At 35.5% G+C, this 27,588-nt stretch overlaps 1 protein-coding gene across 1 annotated transcript; it reads right to left on the bottom strand.

The window, feature by feature from the left end:
* Positions 1-330: 330 nt before the first annotated feature.
* LOC149414169 (galectin-4-like) lies at positions 331-26,954 on the bottom strand. The gene is made up of 8 exons (XM_089644085.1): positions 26,756-26,954; positions 22,799-22,887; positions 20,581-20,788; positions 18,282-18,413; positions 17,944-18,115; positions 16,575-16,642; positions 8,647-8,700; positions 331-6,940 (listed from the first exon to the last, which is right to left on the bottom strand). The coding sequence occupies exons 1-8, from the start codon at positions 26,780-26,782 to the stop codon at positions 6,767-6,769; spliced, it is 924 nt and encodes a 307-aa protein (XP_089500211.1). The 5' UTR covers positions 26,783-26,954; the 3' UTR covers positions 331-6,766.
* Positions 26,955-27,588: the final 634 nt, after the last annotated feature.

Here is a 27,588-nt window from a genome sequence, read left to right as displayed (position 1 = left end):
AATGCCCCAAATAAGCACTTATAATATGTGAATTACCAAATATATAATTTTTTATTGTGGTACATAAATATATATACAGATTGTCAACAAATAGCAACACCAAGATGATTGAAAAGAATAAAATTCACTTCTTTAAAAAAGTACTATGGAGTATAGAGATGATTCTACATATTTTTCTATGGATATTTAAAAAAGTATTCCTCTCGCATGGAACTAAAAAGCCATGAACGGAGCAATTCGAGAACAATTTGAAGCCGCGGGGATGCTCTATGGAGGGTCTTTTTACGTAAATTCTTTTTCTTTGTTCGTAAATTTTTTTCTTTGTTTTTTTTTAAATTTTTTTTTTTATATTAACTCCACACAGGAGGCCCTGAAGAAAATAATTTCCCTCAGGGCCTATGTCATCTTTGGGGATGCTGTGTGGAGGGTCTTTTTGTGGAGAGGAAGGAGTGAACATGGGTCTTGAAGAGTCCCATGTTGTAGGAGGGAAGAAACACAGAGGCCGGCAGTTCGTTCCACAGCCGAGCTGTTGAACTTAAGAACGAATCGTAGAAGCGACCCGTTCTCATGTGACAAATGTCAACCGTGTACAAATGTTGGGCGCGCGTTTGGCGTGTATCCCGACTACGCACCGGTGCCGAAGGGATCAATGACGCTAGTTCCTCAGAGCATCTTCCATTGTAATACCGATAGAACAAGGACAGCATACCTACCTGACGCCTGTGCTCTAAAGATTGCAGTCCGTTTGTTAAGATTGGGGAATCTATCAAACGGACCGCCCGTTTCTGCACAGAGTCAAGGGTTTTTTTCAGGTATTTAGGGGCTCCGGACCAGAGATGGCTGCCAAATTCGACAGTAGGGCGCACTTGCGATTTGTACAGGGTCAGCAGTTGTGTACTATTAAAGTATCTGCGGGCCCTGTACAGTACGCCCAGCTTCTGAGAGGCCAACTGAGTTCTGACTAGTTGCAGATGTCAAAGGGGCTCGCCTAACCAGCCTCTCCCGATCTGGCACACCCAGCAACTGGTGGGTAGCCACATCCTGAACACACCTCATCCCGGACACCCCTGGTAAATCGCCGGCCGTAACGAACCACTTGCGGTGACCTATGACAGAGGTGTAGGTTATTCAATAAATGGTAGCCGGGGCGGCGGTATTTGTTTTTACGAAATACCTGTAGAGACTTGCCCGGTTTTTGGGGAGGCAGATATTCGAACACTTAGCGAAATAGTTGCACAGAAAAGTTTATAGAAGCGCTCACTTTTTTTTTCTTCAAACGTTAAGAAAAATTTTGAGTAATGCCATTTTTCCATCAGATTCGGAAGTCAAAGATAACCTCACATTTGAATCTATTATAATTTGTGCTAAACTCAGTGTTGCCATAAGTAAATGGAACATTTTAGTTCCATTTAATTAAATTTCTAGAATTTGTTGACAGACTGTACATTAATTACTGAAAATGGCTCAAATACTAATAATATGTATATATTCCTATATCTAGTTAATATTGTGTTACATATATACCTAAATAAACATAATATCTACCTATTTAGAATTATATATATGTTATGGTTAAGGTTTTCACGGGTGTAAGATGTAGAATGATTTTCTCGGTTTACCCGCGTAAAGTAGTCCTTAAAAGGACTTTTTAATTATTGACGTTTCGGACAGATATCACTTCGTCCTAGACATAAGAATTGATAAGCACCCACTTGTATCTTGACTTCTGGACCAAACAGACACGCGAAAGCGTTCAGTTTGAGAAAAAATTCAGGGCATAAGGCCTCTGAAGATGGACAGTGAGATCTGTCCGAAACGTCAGGAATTAAAAAGTCCTTTTAAGGACTACTTTACGCGGGTAAACCGAGAACATCATTCTACATATATGTATGTATATATTTTTTTTTAAATTAGGTTTCTTTTTTCGTTAATTCTCAGGAACAGGTTAGGTTAGGGCAAAAGACGTTTTTCAAATAAACAATTCAAACATTGTAACAAATACATTTTTAACATTGTTCAAAGACTATTTATATAATTAGTGTATGAATATATTTATATTAAAAATTAGGTTAACTCAATTTCGTGATAAAATGTCCTCAAAAGATTCTCTTAAATATAATATGTAGATCATTGGTGGCCAACATTTTCAGCAGCCGGTCCGGATTTTAGATATGAGATATCCTACCGGGCCGTACTAGCTAGTCTTTTGATACTTGGAACAACTGGTACAAGTATGAATAAATACCTAGTCCAAATACCTGTTCAGTATTTCGCACTTGTACGAAAAATTCCCCACATTTTTTTCATGTCAATTTCCTTTGCGGATAATCTGTATTTCGGTTAGAGGAACACTCTTCACAGCGTCTTGCGTCTGGCGAGTATTGCGTATACTGGACGCAAAAGACGTCCAAGACTTGAATGACTCGCAGTACTCGCAAGAAGCGCAATACTCGCAAGACGCGCAATACTCATGGAATGTTTTTTTAGTGGTTTTATGTACAATAAAAGAAAAAAATGTGTGCATATGCTGCGCGGGCCACAAGTAGACACCCAGCGGGTCGCGGGCAGCCTCCCTTGATGTAGATGGTAAAATAAAAATAATAAATAAATAGTAGAAATGAATAGTGAAGCTACCTAGTAATTAGTAATGGTGGCAACTCACAAAGCTGCCCAACCAGGAGGTGATATAGTTCTTCTCTATTTTCACTGTACAGACAGGGGCGCTTTTGTGATGTGACACAAAGAAGAAAAAAACGGAACACAGGATTTTTACGTTTTCCTGGATGTTTTGATGTAGAAGATACATATTAGAAAAATGTATTTATTTCTACCATTCAAATCGGTTACTGTGAATTTACTGACGTTGCATTCCCTCGCTAACTTCATACATCTTTCTCCACTAAAGCCTGGTGTATCAGTAACTTTTAAATCATAAACATAGATACCACCAATATTTCACGCTTAATGATTTTGTTAGAGGAACGTGTTTCTTTTTTCTTTGCAAAACTAAATTACTGTCATCGCGATGTTACAAAATATCAACGATCGCAGTTTATTTTAAGAGATAATATTTGATAAAGTTCCCCACTTCAATCAGCATGGTGCTATACGTCGTAAACATAGATATCACCAATATTACACGCTTTATGATTTCGTTAGAGGAACGTGTTTCTTTTTTCTTTGCAAAACCAAATTACTGTCATCGCGATGTTTCAAAATATCAACGATCGCAGTTTATTTTAAAAGATAATATTCCCCACTTCAATCAGCATGGTGCTATATGCGAGGATACTTATCTAAATAGTGGTTGTTTTGGTGGAGTCAGTATCAAGTTTTTTTTTCTTCAATGGTTAACGTCTCGTGTTTTCCAATCTTAGTCTAGTTAAGTCAATTTATATCAATCTGAAGACAAACAATAAAAAAAGAAAAAAATATTTTTTTTTTAAAACTAACATGTATACAATATCTTTTATTTTTTTTCTTTAATAACCCATTAGAAATAAAGGCAAAAATTAATGTATCAGGTCGACACTGCAATTGGAGTGCTTCGTGAGGTGCGCGGGCACAATTCTTCGACACTGCAAATGCAGGGCTCCAACCCATAGACGTTAAGATAAAGTAAGTATTCATTATCCTTAGGTATAAAGGTAAAGTATTAGTTAAAAAGAGAATTATACAATAAATTAATTTCATCAAAAGTGAAATTACAGTACATAAGAAAAAGTAAATTCAATTACAATATTGAAAACAAAACAAATTGTTTCTTATATTCAATTGTAAATTTATTTAACAGTGGCTGTCCGTGACTTTTCAATGAACTAGAGTAAGTAAGATTGAAAAATATGACATTATTCGTGTTATTTCAATTTTACGTTTGAAGTTTTTTAGGATTCTTTCAGTTTGGGAGAAAAAGCGCAGAAAAACTAAATTCAACTCGCTGAATTCACAGACCGCCATTGGTATATAAAACGTAGGTTATCAGTAAAATATATGCCTACAAAATACTGTAAAAGTACATAAATATTTATAATATGTAATATATAATATACACCGTGTAGCGCCAAGCTTTGGGAGGTGATTATTCGAGAAAAAATGATGTTGAAAAAGAAATGTCCATTTTTTTTTCAGTTTCCAGCAAGAATAAAATAAATACCATACTTGATAAAGTGACATTTTAATTTTTGTTTTTAACCCCTAGATAACTAATCGCTCGTCGAGGCGACGACTCGCTACTCGGCGAAATTCGAAATCACCTACTTCCCCCCGCTCCACGACCTTGACTCTATCATTACCTTCCTAATTTGAGTAAACAGTGCAGCACGTGACGCGATTGCGGCCACACGCATACTAGGACGTGCCCTATGGCCATCTCGTCGTCCGCTGGACGAAACTTTAGTTATAACAACAATTTATATTTTTAAGGTACATTCATATATTTATTGTTAATGTTGGCGAATCTTCTACAATAGAAGCTCTGGTTCCATCTACGTCAAACGTGTGTAAAATTAGCTACCTGTGTCCATCCAAGGATGACCAAACACCGTTGCACCAGATGTAGAAAGGCTATTTGTGGTCCACATGATGTTGACATGTGTGGTCACTGTGTAGACTGATATTAATTTGTTTATTATAAACCTTACTTTTGTGCCATGTAACAAGTTCCTATCTTAATTAAATGATTTATTTCTAGTGTTTTATTGCGTAGTCCACTCGACGAAAGTGTAGTTACAATGAAACAGTGAAAACAGTTTAGTTATCTAAGATTAACTAACTTGGTAGATGTAATATCAGAAGGCAAAATGAATTAATAAGGTTGACACTGCAATTGCAGTGCTTCTTACCGTGCATGGGCAAAATTCTTCAACACTGCAAAAGCAGGGCGCCGATCCATAGGGGTTAATATTTGAAATGCGAGGGTGGCCATTTTGTTTTCCCCAAATTTGCATTACTCTCAAAAGTAAAGCTACGATTACACTGGACAGTTTTTAATTACAATTATTACCAGTCTGACACAGTCTCATAAAACTAATGCTATCTCATTTTGTATTACGGTGAGAAATATGATTTAAAGAGTGTAAGAAAGAGAAAATAACACCCTTTCAAATCAGATCAGAAAATTATCACAAATGCTCCCGAAAAATTTAAAACAATTATCAAGTTTTGCAGATTTTTTAGTAAATATTTTTATATTCAAGGAAAAAAAGTGATGTGTCAATAACTTTAGTAATACCTTTGTCTAATTAAATATAATTTTTGTTTTTGTATAAAGTAATAATTACAGTTTACACGATAAAAACCATCGGTAAGCAACTTTTAAAACTTTATCTTTGTTTGCTTTCAAAATATTAATATTTTTAATCGCATAGGTCGATTTGTAATACTAAAATCTGAAAAAGTCTTTAATCTGCTTTCAAGAACAGCAGTTTATTTTGAAATACGTTAAAAAATAGAGAATTTATCTGAAATCGTAACTGAAAATATTTTCTGCGCAATTTGCTTTCTGACAATTCTCACAAGGGAATTACTTTGCAAAATGTCATTGGCTGTAGAGGTTTAAAAACTTTATAATAATTTTTAATATAATGTTATGAATAATAAAAAACCCCCCAAAGGTTCTCGGAGTGAGCATGGAACCCGGTGTATATTAAAAAATATCTATTTTAAATTATCACAACAATAAAATTTTAATTGATTTTCAAAAAAGTTAACACAGATAACCATCTGGAATTTTCATAAGATTTAAATATCATCATTTTCGATCCAATAAAGATTTAAACATAACATATAATATCATATTCTTTAAATATATATACATTTTTTTTGCTATAACAATACATAATTAGGCAGAAATTTGTCTTTAGATCTGTGATTTACACACTAAATTTGAAATGAAATTAACTACAAAATATACAATAATTGCCAAAAAAATTAAACGCGATAAAGCTGTAATAAAGTTACTAATTTGTTCAATTTTAAATTCTAACAATCAGATCAAAATCAGATCTTTCTCAAGCAAAAATATGCAATTGCTAAGTTTTTTTTTTTTGGTTATAGAATTTTTAACAGGGTAACTTTTTAAATGTTTGCAATTAAAGCCTCACAATTAGTCGAAACAAAAGCAAGCTTGCAATTGGATAATAGAAAAAACCACTTTAACATAATATGTTAATAATATGCGAATTATGTTAATTTGTTGTGATAAAATCGTGTCTTGATCAGGAACGATAAAAATGGTTTGCATCAGGTTCATATAAAGCTTTTCATATAATAATATATCTGCAGATATAAACCATTTTATCGGTATATCTGCTGATTAAACTGTTTATATCAGTCTATCTGTAGATTAAACTGTCTATATCATTCTATCTACAGATATAAACCGTTTAAATCAGTCTATTGTCTAAATCATTCTGTCTGCAGATTAAACTGTTAACATCAGTTTATCTGCAAATATGAACCGTTTGTTTCAGTTTTACTGCAGACAAACTGTCTATATAAGTTACATCTGCCATAACATTACCAAAAAAAATTAGTAAATTGTCATAAATAAAATTGTAATAACAAAATTTAACATTCCATCAAAAAGCTAACAAATTTTAAAAAAATACTATAATAAACTGTTCCAATTGGTTGACATGAAGCTGGCTTGTGATTGGTTAAACTGATCCAATATTCCATCACAAAGTAAATAAATTCAAAAACACAATAATAAACTGTTCCCATTGGTTGAAATAAAGCAAGCTTGTGATTGGTCGGTTGGTTTGGCCTATCCCAGCCAATCGTCATCGTCGGCAGCGGGTTCAGGTTCCTCTGGTGGATCGTTTTCATCATCGGAATGACCCGAGAAGCCTCCTCCGAGTGCATAGGCTCCCAACCCCACTCCTGCCAGAGGTATGCCGTATTTCAGAGCGTTCATCCCCATGGACGATTCTTTGGGCCTCTGAAAAAATTTACGTAGTTATTGTTATTATGGTTATTTTGTAGAAATCTATTTTAATATATATTATGTGATGACACTGATGATCTTGAATTGTAGGAGAAACGAAAACATGGCTATCTACATAAAAGCGCTTGTCTTTATTGATTAAAAACACTATAACTCAAGGACTTAACTCTCCAGGATAATTTGTTCGCTTTTAAAACACCTCATATGGTTTGATAGAAATCGCTGTAACTCCTTTACTGATATGGTGAGAAATATGATCAACGGTGTTAAAAAGAGAAAACACCATGCTTTAAATTCAAATATAGAAGGCAAATAAGGGATTAAAATGTGCACCCTTTTGAAACCGAAGGTTACAAACCATAGACATATGAATATTAGTAGACCTGCCCTAAGTGATAAAAGCGTATTATTCCCCACTCCCCATACCGGTTCCATTGGAGCCGGCTGGGCTCGCGTATGGCCTCCCGTGAATCTAGAATATGTGACGTCATCATTCTTGTGCGAACTAGCGTCGAGCTATGGTAGAGGCACTTTACGAAATAACACGGCAAAATGGTGGCTTGTGCTATGAAAACTTGTAAAAATAGATGTGAAAAAGAGAATAAACCCAATTGTCGTATTACATTCCATATGTAAGCATTATTTTACTTTATTTTAAGGTTATTCACATCGTATAATATGGATCAGTTGTAGAAACATATACTATCACATCTTGATACATCTGGACGCAAAACACAAAGCCGTTTGCATAAGAATCAGGGATGTGTCTTCGCCTTTTGCGCTTTGATAAAATACATAATCGTATCATTTGGAATGTCTATTTTTTCATCTGTTATATCTTGCTGGAACTTCGTCGTATTAATATCCCATGTAAAAATGTCTATTCATTCAAAAGAAGATTTTACCTTTAAGAATTAAATGGTGATATTATAATGCGAGATGCCTATATACTGTCAGATTGATTTATTGACGAATCACAGTCAGCTTTCCCCTCTGCGTCCTCCAACTGTTGGTTTTACCCCCCGCCTTTAAGATCTCGTCCATTAATATTCATATGTCTATGTTACAAACGCAATTTGAAAAAAAAAAAGAATTATTTTTATATGAAACAATAAAAAAGCAAGGCACATCTTTGGATCACGAAACACACCCACAAGATATTTCTTGTGTTCTTCGTTATTCTATGCATTTAGTACATCGATAGCAGTGGAGTCTTCTTTGTATGCCCGTTCCAGCACAAACTGAGACAGACTCACAAAATTGGTTCTATCTCCTTTTGTATTACGGTAAGATATATGATTTAAGACGAGTTAGAAAGAGCCAAAGAGTGTATTTTCATTTAAAAGTTTACCATAGACACTTTCAAATAATTGTAATATATTCCAAAAAGTCATTGGCCGCCATTGCTTGCATGTTCGCGAAAGATTTGTCAAAGTTTGTGATTTTTTTTATCAATTACTAGCTGCATCCCACCACGCTTTGCTGTGGCTAAAATGAGGCGTACGTGTTGAATGAAGAATGATGTGAAAGAATTGTAGAAGAAAACATGGCATAATCAAGTGAAACCAATACTTTAAAAAAGTTAATTATTTCAAGTGTTTACCATGATGTAATATTTATGTTAAAAATGAACCCAGTTTTCAGGTACATTAGAATCCATAACCTCAAAATTTTATTCTAAACCAATATTAATACATTACCTGTTGCCCCATCATGTTGGGCATCCCACCTCCATAGTTATTGGATCCAAAACCCTGCAAAAAAAATATAATCATTTCAATTTTTCGCTGATGCAATCATATCTAACCTCTAAATCAGTGATTCCCAAAGTGGTCTATATCGACCCACAGGGGTCTATGACAACCTGCAAGGGGTCTACGTCAGCGAAAAAAAAAATTGGGGGTCCATGGAATGAAAATGGGGTCCACGATAGTGGATCTCAACATAAACTGATAGTACCTATTTACTTACACTTAACCGACACTAAAAGTGAATCAATATTTTATGTTTTGAAGGATTACTTCATTGAAAAAGCAATCCCTTTATCAAATATAATGTCAGTAGCTACAGATGGAGCACCTGCCATGGTTGGACGTTATTGTGGATTTATAAGCTATTTAAAACAAACTTTTTTTGCACTTTTTGAGACTATTTTAGAATTTCTGGATACTAAAGATAAAATTTTAAAAGACAATTTATTGAAGTGGAAAACAGACATCGCCCATTTAACAGATTTGTTTACAAAATTTAATATGGTTAATTTGCAGTTACAAGGCGACAGTCTAAATTTGATTAAAACAAAGTCCATCTTATCAGCGTTTCTTGCCAGAGTTAAACTAATGAAGCAAAATATTGGACGGGGCGAATTTTCCCAGTTCCCCAATTTGTCACAGACAAACTACCAGGAAGACGACGTTTCAACCTACGTTCAACATTTAAATGCCCTCTATTCAGATTTTGAAACTAGGTTTGAGGATGTTTTGACTATGGTAATACCACCGTGGATAATTAACCCATATGGTGACATAGAAGAAACGAATGTCATAAAACAAGTGGAACTGACTGAAATAAGTACAAACGAAGAACTTAAGGTTCAGTTTAAGCACGGATATCAGCACTTCTGGCTGCAAAAAAACATACCCGTTACTTATCCCGTATTATGGAATATAGCGAGGAAATTTTTAATTTCCTTTCCATCGTCATACCTAGTGGAAAGGGGGTTCAGCGCTGTTACCAATCTCCTAACGAAAAAAAAGAAACAGACTGGACATTATTAGCCGAGGAGACTTAAGATTAAACCTTACAAAATTGACGCCAAATGTTGATAATTTATTATTAAAGCATCAGGTTCATCCTTCCCACTAAAAATATTTACTTATTGCTTAGTTTATTTTATGTTACATTTATTTTATATAACAGATACAAAATTTTATTTTGAGTAGTTTTAATTTAAATTCAATTAATAAATGTATAAAACTGAACATGTGTTTTTACTTTAAGTTTTTAACACTAAACTTCACTACAGTTAGAAATTTACAAAAAATCAATATCAGGTAAGTAGGGGGTCTACCAAAAACAGAAAAACATGGCAAGGGGTCTACGACACAAAAAAGTTTGGGAACCTCTGCTCTAAATAGTATAAAATAAAGTCGCTATCCGCGTCTGTCTGTTTGTGCGCTTAGTTCTTCTAAACTATGCAACGGATTTTGATAGGATATTTACTATCATTTAGAGAATTTCTTTCGTAAGGTTTATATATATGATACATGCATATTATATTTATAGAAAGTAGAGAAAAGATTGGATGGTTTGGGCATATAGAGCGAATGAGCGAAGAAAGGAGTGTAAGGAGAATATACGATGCAAATGTGAATGGTAGCAGAAGTCGGGGACGCCCGAGGAAGACATGGAACGACCAAGTGAATCAGATACTTGAATCGGGCCATGTCAAAAGTCAGAACAATAGAAGAGTATGTATGAGAGGATGTATGAATGTGAATGAGGCAAGGAGTGTGTGCCAAGACCGAGTTGTTTGACGGTCCGTCCTCTCTGCCTACCCCTGCGAAGAAACGGCATGATGGTTAGTTAGTTAGTTAGTTAGAGAAAAGACAACGTTTTGAAGACAGGTCATACAAAAAATTCTTCTCAAAATAGTATAAAACAAAGTAAAAAATATGTTATACCACGCAACAGATTTTGATTGGTTTTTTACTATTATTTAGAGAATTTTTTTCGGAAGGTTTATATATATAATACACGCATATTATATTTAAAGAAAGTAGAGAAAAGTCGATGTTTTGTAATCAAGTCGTAAAAAAAAAATATTTTCACGCGCTTACATTGCCATTGCTGACTAAACCTTATGAGATACATCAAAATAATGTACTACGGAATTGTATATCTTAAAAAGGCCTACAGAAAAGTCCTTGATGGTATATGTCTATCTCCTAAGGAAAACCCCCAGCAACGCTGGGTAGTTAAAAAATAATCGATTAAAATAACCTAATCATTTCTTCTCTCCAAATAAGAATCCAATAGATTTATATTAGTGGCATGGATGACATCTTGCGGAAGTTTGTTCCATGCTTCCACTACTCTTATGTTAGTAAAATGGATGAGATGTTGTGGAAGTTTGTTCCACGCTTCCACTACTCTTTGTTAGTAGAATGGATGACATGTTGTGGAAGTTAGTTCCATGCTTCCACTACTCTGTTAGTAGAATGGATGACATGTTGTGGAAGGTAGTTCCATGCTTTCACTACTCTATGTTAGTAGAATGGATGACATGTTATGGAAGTTAGTTCCATGCTTCCACTTTTCTTTGTTAGTAGAATGGATGACATGTTGTGGAAGTTTGTTCCATGCTTCCACTACTCTATTAGTAGAATGGATGACATGTTGTGAAAGTTTGTTCCATGCTTTCACTACTCTTATCATAGTAGAATGGATGACATGTTGTGGAAGTTTGTTCCATGCTTCCACTACTCTATATTAGTAGAATGGATGACATGTTGTGAAAGTTTGTTCCATGCTTTCACTACTCTTATCATAGTAGAATGGATGACATGTTGTGGAAGTTTGTTCCATGCTTCCTCTCTCTATGTTAGTAGCATGGATGACATGTTGTGTAAGTTTGTTCCATGCTTCCACTACTCTACTTGCAAGGAAGTGTTTCCTAGGATTGGTTGCAAGAGGGGTTTTGTTCATTTTTTGTGTGTCCACGGAGATTTACATTTGTGTTAGCCGTGAATATTTTTTGAATACCAGGGCAACTATAATGTCCATATTAAATTCTCAAGAAGTCTCTATCAAGTCTCCCCTCTCTTCTAATGTTGGTAGTTTTAGTTCCTTGAGTCGATTCTAATATGAAGATTGGAGTTCTTTCAAAGTTCGTGGAATTTTTGTAAATTGTTTCTTTGCCTTCGTGTTGTATTTTGAGGTTAACTTTGAATCATTTCTACCTGGCTATGGTTTCTTCCTTATTAACCTCAACCCTTCGTTATTAATCTCAGCACGGGAGATCCTTGTGAGTTCCATTTGTTACAAGATAATACAATTATTATTATTATAGCGTGCCAAGAACTCCACCGTGGATTTCTGACGTTTGTACCCGTCTAGTAGCTAGAAGTACTGAGCTCACCACACTTGCCGCCTCGATTTCATGCTATTTTGGACCTTAAAAAAATGCTGACAGAGTACTAAAATAAATTTTATTCGCTTGGCAGGGAAATAACGTATCTTGATATTATTTTGGCTTGTCATTTCGTCACCCGCAAACATATTTATTTTATCTGTTTACAAAGTCATGGTACTGTATTCATTTACAGAAAGCCTCATGGGACTTATCTCTATTGCAAACAATGCTTATTAAGCTGGAAAATATTTAATAAAAAAACTCAAAAATATATTTATTGTTTTTAATATTTGGATATGTTCAAAATTATTTAATTTATTTGGATTGAATTGCAAAGCGGAGCAGTGTTCCAACTGCCACACGCAACGGTTGTGTCCGTCGCGTTGTTCGCCATGCCACCGGCACGTTATTTTTACTGCGCGTGTAGGTAGTGCAGTGAGTGAAGCGGATACCAAATTAAGTGGGCATCCATCTACAAACAATGCCACTACTTAAGGGGCCGAAGACCGATAGGTGTCCCGGCCAAGGGGAATCGTTATCTCACCCCAGAAGATAGGTGGAAACTTGATTGGCAAATGGCCAATGTGGGAAATGCCCATCTCATACAGGACCCACCGAGAGACAGCCTGGGTTTTCATTGCCTCGTAAAACCTGGTCCGCTGTCAATAGGTTAAGGTACTCCCATAGCCGCTGTGCCCACATGGTGCACAGATGGGGCCTTAAAGAATCAGCGATGTGTGAATGCGGTGCGGTGCAGACCACCGGACATGTGGTCAACGAATGCCCGCTCCATCGAGGTTCACACGGCGACGTCTGAGGCCCTAGAATGGCTCGCAGACCTAGATGTCCACCTCTGATCCCCCCACCATACGAAAGAAGAATTGCAAAGCGGAAATACTCCAACTTTCTGACAGAATATGCCAGGGGCCTAAAAGCCTAAATTCACTAGTTATAAGTCACTAGTTTTAAGCCACTAGTAATAAATAAAAGTTTAAGTGATAGGGAATAAATGTATAAATTAAATTGTTTGGCGCCCTTGAGGTGATTTTCTCACGAAAACGGCACTAAAGAAATGATCCAAAAATTATTATTAACCCATTGGCCTCCGAATTGTTTGGCTAAAAAATTGTCCTTCACATCCGAATTAATTTTGTACCAAAAGTTTTAAGTGCAGTGGTGTACTAAATCTTACATAACTTTTAAACTAAACATGCAAACGAAACAATTTTTTTTAATTTACTTTTGTATTGAATCAAGGTATATGCATTGTTTAAAAAAATAAAATGATATGATTAAACGGGGATATGAAATTTTTTTTTTTTCAAAAACCAATTTTTTTTCTTCATTTTTTATAATTGGATTAAGAAAAGTTGTACATTAATCATACTTATTACCATAAAATATATTTGTTGCCATATGGGCTCTTTTTAGCAGCCCACCATGCGTTTTACGAACAAGCTTGTCAATTCCCGAACCACACACCATTTTGAAAAAATTCAATTTAGCTGAAATATAACAAAATTTCAATCGTAAATATCAGGAAAAATTGTACCAACGGAGTCCTGCCAATTACTCAAAATAAATGCTTTATTATCTACAGAGCATTTTAAGACACATCGCCGTACACACGCCGGGACGGCGTCGTTTGAGGCCAATGGGTTAATAAACATGCATATTATTACGGTTGTGGAAGTTTGTAATGATGATGATATGTAAGGAATACACAAAAAAAAAACTATAAATTTTTTTCATCTTCTAAATTTATTGTACAATGTCTATAAATGTTCGTGCAAAGTTAAAACATATAAAAAAAATATAACCTACAAAACTAAAAATTATATAAAATTACTCAAATATTTGATTAGGAATGCAAAAGGTGGAGGAAGTTCACTAAATATGGTAACTACTGTCATGGTGATGGTATTCTAGTAAGAAATTAATAACATTGGGCGTTCTTTACTATGTTTTTTTGGCCCAGTTTATATGAGTCATCATTTCATTTGGATTCAGGACAAAAAATCAACCCGTAAAAAACATTCTATTAATAGATTTTATCTTCCTCCCCAGAGACTGGAGTCAACCGAGCCAAATCCCAATTGGGTACGACCAGGATTAGCTAGTGTATTAACCTATGTCATCCAATTTCAGAGAAATGCTTATATGTCCTTGTGTGTATTTGTGATTGATGTGAATTTTTTTTATGCACTTTCTCATAGCATACAGGTTTTAAATCGCATCTTAAAAATTTCCAGATATCTAATGCCACCAGCGAACAATCGTTTTGCCGGCGGGAAAAATTCTTGTCATTCGTGCACAAATGGTTTTCCAGAGGTTAAGCAAAAATTAAAATGGCACAACAAATTAGCTTTAAAAATTGTAATGGTGACAGTATTCAGATGGGAAATGAACAATACTAGGAAAGGGACACTAAAAATGCTACGTATACTCTATTAAGATATAGATATACTCTATTAAGGTATACTAATTAAAAACTTTTTTGAAGATTTGACAAACGGCGTGGCGGCAAATATACTTGAACCCATCAGGCTTCTGCCATATTCTGTCGGAAGTTCGGAGCGTTTCCGCTTTGCAATAAAATCCAAATAAACGGAATATTTCCAAACGTAACCGAAAACTAAAAACTGTTTTTGAAACGTGATTATAAGATTTATCTATCTTTACTTAAAGAAAAGTTGGTGCAACGATGTACGTTTAAGATAACAGACGATTACACACAGACACACTAGTGTTAGTTACTAAACTGTCTAACATATGAGACATTGAAGGCTTGCAAAATAAACAGCTTATCGCATGTGTAATCCACGAGGTTTTACAATTAATAAAGTCAATGGGATAAATACAGACACACAGAACACATTTAATTTCTTCACCGATGTTAAATTTTCACCGTGCGCAACCTGATTCTATTTCCGTAATAAGTAACGCAAAATAAATAGCAAGATGTTTTTGTAAATTGTAGTCTTGCCAAATTTGTTTATATATTTATAAAAACCGTATTGTATCATAAGTAATTTATCCAGAATATCCAGTTATATTCAGAGAAACGATATTTAGTAGTATCTATCAAGTTAATCCCGGTAAACCATATCGTGCTATGGTTTACCGGGAGTCTAATTAAAAAGAGCTAGCTAATTTGAACGGACTCATCGCTAGTAGTATCCTTAAGTGTACGCTGGCGAACTGGAGGTTAATAGGCACATTTTATTTTTAAAACTCTTTGTATCGGTTAGGTAACAACGAGAAACAACTATTACAGTAACGTGAAATGTTCACTTCAGCCAGCTTTTGAGAGGCTAACATGACTGTATCTTCGATGTGCCCCCGTGTCGGAGCTGTTCACCCATTTTCACCAATCATATCAATGGAAGACATTCATATGAATTAGCACGATTCATACAAATGGCAGGTCAACTGTATTCGGTGTCCTGGCCTGAATTGAGGTGGTTTTTTCGACTCTTGATTTCATCGACAGTTTTTGAATGAAAAATGTTAAAAAATTATAGTTTCAATAATACATGTAACAAAAAGTAATACTTAAAACACAGTGATTTAACAACACAAGGTGAGGTGTTTCACAGAAAATCAAATGTAACATTGTCACAAATTTTACATAGTCATTAAATGTAACATTGTCATCGAATACAAAATTGTCACAAATGTAACATTGTCATCGAATACAAAATTGTCACAAATGTAACATTGTCATCAAATGTAACATTGTCACAAAAGTAACATTGTCATCAAATGCAACATTGTCACAAATGTAACATTATTATCAAATGCCGCATTGTCAAAAATAATATTGTTATAAAATGCAACAATGTCATCAAATGCAACATTGTCACAAATGTATCACTGTTATCAAATGTAACATTCATGTCAAGTATAAAATTTGCTATTAAATTAAGTGTAACATTGGCGTTAAGTATAACATTATCATTAAATTTGACATTGACATCAAATGTAACATTGACATCAAATGTTAAATTGTCATCAAATGTAACATTATCATCAAATATGACAATGTCATCTAATGCAACATTGATATAAAATGTTAAATGGTTATAAAATGTGACATTTTCATCAAATGTGACATTTTCATCAAATGTGACATTTTCATCAAATGTGACATTTTCATCAAATGTGACATTTTCATCAAATGTGACATTTTCAAGAAATGTGACATTTTCATCAAATGTGACATTTTCATCAAATGTGACATTCTCATCAAATGTAACATTTTCATCAAATATGACATTTTCATCAAATGTGACATTTTCATTAAATGTAAGCATTGTCATCAAATGTATTATTTATGTCAAATTTAACACCGTCTTCAAATGTAACAATGTCATCAAACAATCAATGACGGCCTAAGTGGAGGGGAACAGTGTGCGAGTGTTGTTAGTTGGGGATGGTTGGTGACGTCAGTAGGGGGGGGGACAATCACTGAAACTGATAAGGGTGGTGCACCTGAGACGGCTGGGGGTAGCCCATGGGGGGAGCGGCCCCGTAGCTGAGTGCTGCGTTCTGTGGATAACCTACAAATACAAAAACATACAATCAATAAAAACAGTTTAAAAACAATATATATATATTGAAATACACAGATTTTCTATGAGATGTACCCCTTCGTCTCAAGGGTCGGTAAGCAATCGACATAAACCGAATCCTGGAAGACCCCTCTCAGAAAACTAATTTCGCCATAGTAAGGTAATAGTCTGCAGCGAAGTTCAGTGTGGAACGCTTCTGCGCAGAGTCTTACAGCTTTTGGTTTATGTCCGTTGCTAACCGACCCGTTGTACAACGCGCGTACATTCACCGACTTCCCGCTTGTAATACGAGTTTCCGGACACAACGTTTTTTCTCATATTATCCGGACAAAAAATGATATTTTTTGTTGAATATTGCAACAGATATCAATAGAATAAATTACCCATAAAAATAATAAGTTAGATTAGAATGAGGTAAAGTTATAGTGATTTATTATTGGGGTATTTTGTCGTGTTGTGCGTACTTCTTCTTTAGCAAACGTTTCGGACAGCGCTACGGTGTCCATCATTAGGGGAGGTGTCACCATATATGCCCTGACGATGGATACTTTAACGCTGTCTGAAACATTGGCCAGAGAGGGAGGAAGCGCAACTTGACATAATACCCCAAAAATAATTAACGATTATACTTTTGATAGTGAAAATCTCAAAATAGTATTTAGGTTGAGTAAGATTAGAATAGAATAAGATAAAATAGATTAGAATAGAGTAGGTGGTAAGATTAAAATAGAATAAGTTAGGTTAACTTAGATTAGAATAGAATAAGGTAGATTAGATAAGAATAGAGTAGGTTGTAAGATTAGAATAGAATAAGTTAGGTTAACTTAAATTAGATTACATAAAGATAGATTCAATAAGAATAGAGTAGGTTGTAAGATTAGAATAGAATAAGATAGATTCAATAAGAATAGAGTAGGTTTTAAGATTAGAATAGAATAAGTTAGGTTAACTTAAATTAGAATAGAATAAGATAGATTCAATAAGAATAGAGTAGGTTGTAAGATTAGAATAGAATAAGTTAGGTTAACTTAAATTAGATTACATAAAGATAGATTTAATAAGAATAGAGTAGGTTGTAAGATTAGAATAGAATAAGTTAGGTTAACTTAAATTAGAATAGAATAAGAAAGATTCAATAAGAATAGAGTAGGTTGTAAGATTAGAATAGAATAAGTTGGGTTAACTTAAATTAGATTACATAAAGATAGGTTAAGTTGGATAAAAAATAATGAGTTCACTTAGATTTGAATAGAATGCTATAGATTATATCAGATGAAATAAATACATACTGGGATTAGGCGGAAACTGCTGGGGTTGCCCATAGGCTGGTGGTGGAGCCCCCTGCATGCCCATGGCGGGCAGCCCCATGGAGGGCATGGCCAGCGGGAAACCCTGGGGGGCCCCGGCGCCCGTGAATCCCATCGGGGGCGATGTGGCTGCCGTGTAGGACGGGGGCGCCTGCTGGAAACCACAAAACCAGTATGAAATTTATGGTTGCTTCGAGAAAACATCAACAGATGGCACTGCTCTCGATTTAAAGAAAGACATTTCCCCGGGTTGAGAATAACAGTAGGACAAGGCGAAGAAGATGAGATGAGAGAATGAATGATGAATAATGAGGTTATACCTGGTAGCCAGCATCGCCTCCGTCGAAGCCAACCAGAGACAAGCTGACGTCCCCGTCGATGGTGATATAGGATATCCTTTGATAGGGGACTCGGTGAAGGAACTCACAGAAGTGGGCCCCATTTAACGCTATCTGAAGTAAAAATAAATGAACATTTTTAAAATAAATGGTGACATTGTTTTGAAGGTCAAGTGTGCAAAATGTCATCAATATCTTTATAAAACTGTAGATTTATGAAAAACAATTTTAAAAAGAGGCACGCCGCTACGTATACAGGGTTTTCCAATAAGAGGTGTTATTTTGATATTCAAAGAAAAATGCCATTTTTTAATATAATGATGGAATGTTTATTTCATTATAAAGAGGAAGGTATGCCGTTAATCGTGAAAAATAACATCAGTCAAATGACCACCACGACCACGCCTACAGGACCATATCCTTTTCATGAAATTTTCCATAACCAAATCGCAAAGTGGCTGCCTTATGTCCTCGATAGCCTCACGAATTCCATCGTTGAGGTCTTGAATCGACGCTGGGCTGTTGGCGTAGACCTTCTCTTTCACGTGGCCCCAAAGGAAGAAGTCGCAAGGTGTTAAATTACAACATCTCGGTGGCCAATTGTGATCACGTCTTCGAGAGATAACACGGTCCGGAAACTTTTCCCGTAAAAGATCAATGGTTTCGTTGCTTGTGTGGCACGTAGCGCCGTCTTGTTCAAAGTAAACGTTGTCCAGATCAATACCATCCAATTCCACCTAATCAATAATCAACCTAATCAATAATCAACCATCCAATAACACCTCTTATTGGAAAACCCAATACTTCTTAACCACTCAGAACATTAGAACGTCAAAAGACGTAAATATGATAATAGCGGTCAAGACATTAGAACGTCTTTTCACGTAAACGCGCGAGATTTTACAAAAATCGATTTATTTCCATCACTAGTATATGGATTGCCATGATTTAAAAAACAGAGTATCGATAATGAATAACGCTACGCGTCTGTATTCAACAATATCTATGGAACGTAGAACTGCATTATCTAAGCCGATTGAATCTGTCATCTTGTTCGTTCATAATTTATTGCGTTTCTAAATAATTTATTAAAAATATTTTAGTTTGGACGGTTAGTATTTTGAGGTGACTAATAGTTTTTAATTATATTTCTTCAATACATAAAGTGTTATTTCTTTATGATACTCAGAAAAAAGTACATTTTTCACGGCTTTGAAATAATGGTTATCGATTCTTACATATTTTTGACGTTTTCATAAAATATATATTTAGAAACCCAAATATTTACTTATAACAACACAATGCGATAGTGAATTTCAGAATCTTTCCAAAACATTTTTTAGAATGAGGCTACATTTCCCAAGACGTGAGTTATGATGCTTTTAGCAAAACTCGTAAATAACACAAAAATTATCACGTTTTGACAGTTCTCAAAGGAACACATAGTATATAAATGTCTTTGTCTGAGAGGTTAATACATAAATAATTATAACTTGTAGCTAACAGATTGTGTCCATGGTTCAACGGTCAATAACTTAAAACTATATATACAATGTATCACCAATGATCCTGCGTTAAAAAGAACATATAATTTTTATATTATACTAGATGTACCCTGCCACGCGTTGCTGTGGCTGAATCTGTCTGTGCAGATAGAGAAACAGGTGCAGTTGCTTTTACGTCCAATAGATGGCGCTTTAAAAAAAAAAAAAAATGTTTTTACTTGTCACAGGTGACATCTACACGGTATACAGGGTGTCCGGGGGAATCATGAATGATGTGGGTGATTCTACAAGATTTTAGAAGTAGAAAAAATGAATAATTTTTTTAGAAATTCCAACGTTTTGAGGTAGTTTTTAGGTAATTTTTTTTTAATTGTTTGTATGGGAAAATAAATATTCTTCTATGGAAAAATATTTTATTATGGGAAAAAAAACGTTATTTATATTTTTTACTTCTACCATCATGTAGAATCACCTCCCGAAGTTAGCGCACTTTACCCCCGGACACCCTGTATAATATAGGTATATAAAACACACATGCATATTCAAATGCGACGTTGTGTCAAAATTTCAAGCAATCAGTGAAGAATTTTCGGAAATTTAAGATTTTGAACAAACGAACATTTATGTTTTTATTTATACCTAGCTGTACCCCGCCACGCGTTTCTGTGGCTCAGTCGGTCTGTGCAGATAGAGAAACAATAGCGCGACTTGCTTTTACGTCCAATAAATGGCACTGTTCAAAAAATAAAAATATAAATAAATAAGTGAGTGTTTACCTTGAAGCCAGTGTGTTCGGCCAGCAGCAGTATCTGGAAGGGCTGTCCGGGGCTGAGCGGGAGGCCCCCGTTAGTCTCCTCGGCCCCCCAGCCCATGCCCTGCAGGTGGTTACGCACCACGCAGCCCTCGGGGAACCTGAAGTTCAGATGAAGGGCCATGTCGTCGCGCGGGTTCACGTTCGGGCCGCACTGCAGATTTACAGCGAACCTGAAAACATTCAACAGGGTATTTTCACTGCTAAATGTTAATTTCACGCTACAAGTTTTTTGTGTATTACAACTAGGTAGCGTGGATGATTATTGATTGGTAGTATTACACCAGGGCGATACTGAGAATCTTCAAATATACTACAGGGTTTTTCAATAAGAGGTGTTATTTGTGAATGGATTGCGCTATCGAGAGATGATTAATGATCTTTTATGGCCGGAATTGGATGGTATTGATCTGGACAACGTTTACTTTCAACAATACGGCGCTACGTGCCACACAAGCAACGAAACCATTGATCTTTTACGGGAAAACTTTCCGGACCGTGTTATCTCTCGAAGAGGTGATCACAATTGGCCACCGAGATCTTGTGATTTAACACCTTGCGACTTCTTCCTTTGGCCACGTGAAAGAGAAGGTCTACGCCAACAGCCCAGCGTCGATTCAAGACCTCAAAGATGGAATTCGTGAGGCTATCGAGGACATAAGGCAGCCACAGCAGCGATTTGGTTATGGAAAATTTCATGAAAAGGATATGGTCCTGTAGGCGTGGTCGTGGTGGTCATTTGACTAATGTTATTTTTCTCTATTAACGGCATACCTTCCTCTTTATAATTAAATAAACATTCGATCATTTATATTAAAGAATGGCACCTCTTATTGGAAAACCCTGTACATATTATTTTAAGCAAATAAATTGTGAAATTTGTGGATTTGAACCTGTGACGTCCGAATCGCTAGTCGAGAGCCTTATCCCTCAACCACGAAAGCTGATAATAATGGCATTTTTACGTTAATAACTTGTCTCTGATTTAAAACGTGCCGTTATTAATGTTCCGCTAAAAAAAATATTCGTTTTTTAAATGAGTATGGCGTTGTTGACGTCACGCCGGCAAACGTTGGTGACATCCATCTTACCGGTAACATTTTCTACGTTACAATGACGTTTTAGCCAGTTTCGAAGCGTTTAGAACGTGTGGGTTCAGATAATTTTTTAAATCAATGAAAAAAAAATTTAAAATTTTGTAAATACACAGAAAAGTGGGTTAACGCGATCATTTTATTTAAAACACACTTTGTATCAGTTACATAACAATGCAAAACATTTATTTCAGTAACCGAAAATGGAAAATAATGTATTTAATAGCTATTTTGTTAAAAACATGGATAATTTGACGTCTTTACTTTACGCCACGTTTTGCCGCCGACGGGAATCAAACCCGCACTTTCCGATGTCCGGTCAGGTGAACTGGACCACTGAGCTATATCGGCTTATTCCCGACACGCCAAATAATTCAATATGTACTACATAGTACTTCAATCGACAATTACTGTTTATTATATTTTTTCAACTGTAAACAACCAAATTTATTTTTGTAGGAAAGGCTTTGTTAGTGCTGAATTTCCCACTAGATGGCGTTGTATGACGTCGATGACGTAGCTCAGTGGTTCAGAGCACCTGACCGGACATGAGAAGGCGCGGGTTCAATTCCCGTCGGCGGCATTTATGATATTTTCAATTTGTATGGATATTTCAGGTGAGTAATTAATGCTTATAATTATTTGTGCATAAAAACCTTGTTTTATAAATATTAGTTTATCATTAAAAAATATTAACCCTTAGAAGACGGCTAATATTTTGTAAATATCTCAAAGCCAAATTTAATATTGAAAATTATATTTGAAATAATTGACAGGCATCTTCAATGTCAACGTTTTACTTAGGAATTTTCAAGGACAATATTGAAATGCGTTCAAAACTGCACATTGCAGTGCATCTGAAGGTAGTCATGATTTCTTGAACTGCTATTGTAGTTGGTCATATCCGAAAATTGAAATACCTGCTTACTTCTCATTATTATATAACTGAAGCAAGTGTTTATAAAATAAATTTGCGTATTAACAGTGTCCCACTTTTATAAACATGTACAGAAAATGTTACTTTAAGTGTATACGTATCTCGAAGGTTTCTATTTCCCGAGTTAAAAATTTGGTTTACTCAACACGTACCTTTGTGCGTTGGTCGGGATGGTGCCGTTGATGCGTATCATCTTCCCGGGAGATACGCCTCCGGGAACGGGGCCCAGATACGGGTTGGGCTGTAAAATAATAAAAACATCAGTTATACAGTTTGTTTAAACAAGATATCGTCGGTTTACAAGTAAAATTCCAGTTACAGTACAATTTTACATCATATAAGCATTTAGGTAAGTGACTCTTCAATAATTGTTTTAGTTCATTTAGAGAACAGTCACTTACATCCAAATTCTTTGCTAGTTCGTTCAACAGCACCACTCCCCTCGTCATGCTATGCTTTGCCAGGACGTTGGTTTTGCCTTTTGGTACTCTGAATAGGTTATGGTATCGACTTCAGCTGTAGTGGTCTGGTACATATAAATCATAGCATCCCAAGAGGAATGGGCTATCGATAAAATTATATAACTAGACTTGCTTTCCGCCTAGTTTCCAGACTCACCGAATTAGTTTCCTCAAGTAAGTCGATATGGTGCATGAACCTAGGATAGGTTCCACGCGTCTGCATATAGACATACCTGAGGAATTTCTTCTGGATTTGCTCTAACATATCAATGTACTTCTGGTGGAACGATGCCCAAACATCGCTCGCATACTCCAGCTTGCTTCTCAGTATGCCATCGAACAATGCTAACATAAGCATCTTGTTACAAAATTGTTCATTTTAGTGCGTTTTTAAATACATTTGTAACTGAGAATTACATGAGCATAAACAGTGGATGTATCAACTATACTATGTAGTAGCAATTGAGCTTGTCTTTTGAAGGCAGCTTCATTGGTATTATAAATGTCGATAACCGAATTGATTCTGTTGCAGGATTGCTCTCCCCACCGGCACGACCATTGGCAGGCTGGGAGATGGAACAGTCTACGCCAAGGGTGACCAACCTGCGGCCGTGGAGCCCGCTAGGTGTCTACTTGTGGCCCGCGGAGCATATGCACGCATTTTTTTCTTTTAGTGTAGGACATAAAACCAGCAAAAAAACATTCCAATGTTCGCAGTTCGAATCATATCTCGTCAACTACTTTATTCATTCAAAGAGTCTTTTAAGTCTTGGAAGTCTTTTCTGTGTGTTTAAGAATGTTCCTCTAACTCAGAAATTCTAGTTGATTCTCTCGTAGCCCTCCTGGGGGTCAAATCGATAACTTAACAATATCGAATCGATAGGCTTAACTTTGCAATTCATTTCCTGAGCACAGTTGCGCTCGTTAGGCATGTCGATAACCAAGCCGATATTGACAACGGTATTGTCTATGGATCGACATTCCAAAACGTAAAAACGGCTATATGTCAAAAAATAATAAATTGACAATGTCAAATTGAAATACTTACTTCAATATTATACACAAATGAACGCTATTGCTAATATCGTTCTGGCTTCCAAATCCATTTCAAATGGAAATGCAAAATGCAAAATGGGTATTTTCCATTTTGCATTTTAAATGCTTTTCTAAAAACCATTTTGCATTTTAAATGCTTTTCTTAATGCATTTTCCATTTTAAATGCTTTTTTGCAACATTCTTCCTACTATCTCCACTCATCTTTATATATATCAGTCGGTCCTCAACCTCGCTATGAGAGATAATTTACATTTGTCAAGTTGCTCCCTGGTAGGAGCCCTGGCAATTGAGTGATACCATTACAAAAAATACTGATTCAAATACTGAACATGGGGCCATGACGCTGTAATATTAAATGTTAGATAGCAGTTTCTATGTTTTTACGTTGGCAACATTAGTCCCGCGCAAATTTTTTGTGGTTTCATAATCTGTAGTCGTGGTGTTTTTGGATTTACCATCATGTAATATGTTTGTTCTACATTGATGTCCATTATTAAATGACAAAATTGTTTAAAAATTCTATAATTATTTTAATTGTTTGACCTGAGAAACCATTTTGCATTTTCAATGCATTTTGAAAATAGGGATTTTGCATTTTGCATTTGAAATGCTTTTCTAAAAACCATTTTGCATTTTTAAATGGAAAAGTTTTGACCCATTTCCATTTTGCATTTCAAATGGTTTTCGGTACCCATTTTGCACAACTCTGATCACAATGTTACTATTAGAAAAATACATTGCATCGACTTTAATTCGGTGCAGATATATTGCATTGCAGAAGTATTCCTCGGGCGTCCCCGATGTCTTCAACCAATCCTGGCACTAATAAGAACAAACGTTGAAATTTTCAGCAATATCGGTCGACTAGTTTTCGAGTTTTGCGAGCCCAAACATACACTAAATTTTATATAAAAGATTGCCATTCCGCATGTAGTTTTTGGCTCCATTCAATTGGTCAAATTGCCGCCCTAGCGAGCGTAAGTGTGACTTTAGTAGATGCGAAAGAATGAAAGTTTAATCAATTTTATAAAACATATTTAAAGGGACACAATAAACTCCGTAAAGAGCACTATGAGTTAGGTATAACCTGTTTTATGTAGATAACATACAATACATAATATACTAATTCAGTTGTATTCATGTTCCAGTTTTGAAATGGTACATATCAAATTAAAACCCGTATTTAATTGTAATGTAGATACGATATTAAAATACATGATTGACATTTATATGGTCGGGCATTTTACTGCCAAATTGGGGAGAAGCGCGGGTGTTTTTTTAAATTTTAGCGTCAAAATTAGACTTTCCGCAAAATATTCATATCTTATGATATATTTGATATTTTTCGATGAAACTTTCAGTGTTTTACTTTAAAAAGATGTCTCTTATTTATTTACTTAGCAATGTATGTGTAATTCCTTTTTTTATGAACAAAAACTTTCTACTTTCTTGGGAATCATAGAAAAAACAGTATTTCACAATCGAAATAACATTTATTCATGCAATATTACAAGATTATTTAGAAATTTTCCATACATATAAAAAAAAAACTATAACCTAATAGTGCTTCAATGTGTGATAGCGTTCGAAACACTTTCCTTTATGCAGGGGCACATTGCAAAACTTGCACATGTACCGCGTTTTACTGCGTAGTTTGTGAGCGGAATATACGCGACAACGATTTTATTTTTTTGTTGTGTTTCAAACTCATTGTATTGACAGGTAGATAGATCGGGTACCGCCGACAATAGAAAACACATGACCCCGCACCCATTTAGAACCCCTTTTTTACAAGTTTCCCGCTCCTTACCGCTTTGCGCAACAAAACGAGTAAACTCATCTCCGCGTCTTACTGTGAAAAGGCGTATGACGAGTTTTCTCGTTTCCCGCAAAGAATGCGTTAAAACAGTTCCACTGCACAAATAAAAACACACAGGTACAATTATAACAATCGCTGCCACGGGAACCATTTATTGGATAACCTCTTATGGTTTTGTGAGGTTAATGTAGGTTATGAAGTGTGAATCCATCCCAATTGGGTCGAGACCTGCTGGAGAGGTCAAACGGCCTCTCTGTAAGTAAGTGGGTAGACGTATCCGCCACCAAGACCTAGAAAAACCTCATCCCGTATACACGGGCACCAAAAATAGCAAACCACTTGAGGCGACTTACGGCAGAGGTGTTGGTTTTACAATAAATTGTTACCGGGGCGGCGGTACACACACCCGCCTCCCAAATTGAAATTGAAAAGTAATGCATCATCGGGTAGCATATGCAGGCCCTGAACATTACGCCCAAAGAGGCGAACTTGACTCTGGCTTGGATGGAGAACCCATACCTGAGCTGGTGAATTAGACTTGAACCAAGCATAGCAATGGTAGGCTTGTTTGAAAGATTGCTTCCGTTAAAGGAGATTAGATTGACATGTAGAAGAAAAACTTCCTTTTAGAAGTAATCAGATATTAATGGGTATTTGAAACGTTCAATTCGGAGAAAACCTAATGACACAACAGCATTTATGGAAAATACATCAATTAATTGCGTTCCGGCATCGAATACGTTATAAATAGAAATAGTTTGACGTTACTCACCGGATTGTACATATTTCCGTAAGACATTTTGAACTTATTGATAGATTTGATTTGTTTGTTTCAGACTACAGTAGTTCGCCGAATTCGAAACGTTTATTCGTTTATTGACCGACAGAAAGTTATTTCGCAATAAGTCATGAGACAAGTAATAAGGTATGACGGAATGTGTGACTACGTTTTTGTTTACTCTGCCCATAGTGCCCATCCAAGGCAGGGGTTTTCAACACGGCGCCAGCGGACGACACTTTACTTAAATTATTGCCCTTTATAATATGCTTAAGGCGATGCACTACGTCGTGTAATATTTTAAATTGAGACGCTATCAATAACAACCCTTACGTAGATGGCGATAAGGTTTAAATTCCCGCTTAACACCATCCGCCTGTTTTGATTTATGCAAGAAAAAAACATGGCCAAAAAGTGCCTTTTATTTTATTTTGTGGATGTTCAGGCATAAATATCAATTTTTTTTCGATCACTTAATAAATAACTTAATTTGCCACATTATACAATAAAATCATAACCGAAAATTGGTTCGTAAGTAGGAGATTTTGAACTTTAAAGTAGTTTTGATAGGCCTTATACATTATTTTTTTCTGGGCTTATAAAAAGACTTATCTAAAAAATACTCGATTATTTTAAAGGCCAAGATGTATTCTACTCGCAGTATTTAATTAAAGCATCTGAAACATTTCTAGGCGACCAAATTTTCAAACCAAAAACACGTGATTTTGCATTACTACGTATGGCATCGCCTTAATTTTATTTTAAAGCTTTCATATAAACGGCGTACCAATTGTAAAATGACACAATATAGCTTAATGAATTGTTAA

The sequence above is a fragment of the Hesperophylax consimilis genome, chromosome 20 (genome assembly GCF_061612785.1).
Source record: "Hesperophylax consimilis isolate HC1 chromosome 20, BYU_Hcon_1.0, whole genome shotgun sequence".
NCBI classification, from domain to species: Eukaryota; Metazoa; Arthropoda; class Insecta; order Trichoptera; family Limnephilidae; genus Hesperophylax; species Hesperophylax consimilis.
The sequence above is the reverse complement of the archived record's forward strand: the minus strand, read 5'-3'. Positions and strand labels throughout refer to the sequence as shown.

Excerpts from the sequence above, each read along its gene's own strand:
- LOC149414169 (XM_089644085.1), bottom strand. The coding sequence starts at position 26,782 with ATGTCTTACGGAAATATGTACAATCCG. Across the intron at positions 22,888-26,755 it reads ACGGAAATATGTACAATCCG|CCCAACCCGTATCTGGGCCC; the intron begins GTGAGTAACGTC and ends ATTATTTTACAG. Across the intron at positions 18,116-18,281 it reads GAGGCGATGCTGGCTACCAG|CAGGCGCCCCCGTCCTACAC; the intron begins GTATAACCTCAT and ends TGTGGTTTCCAG.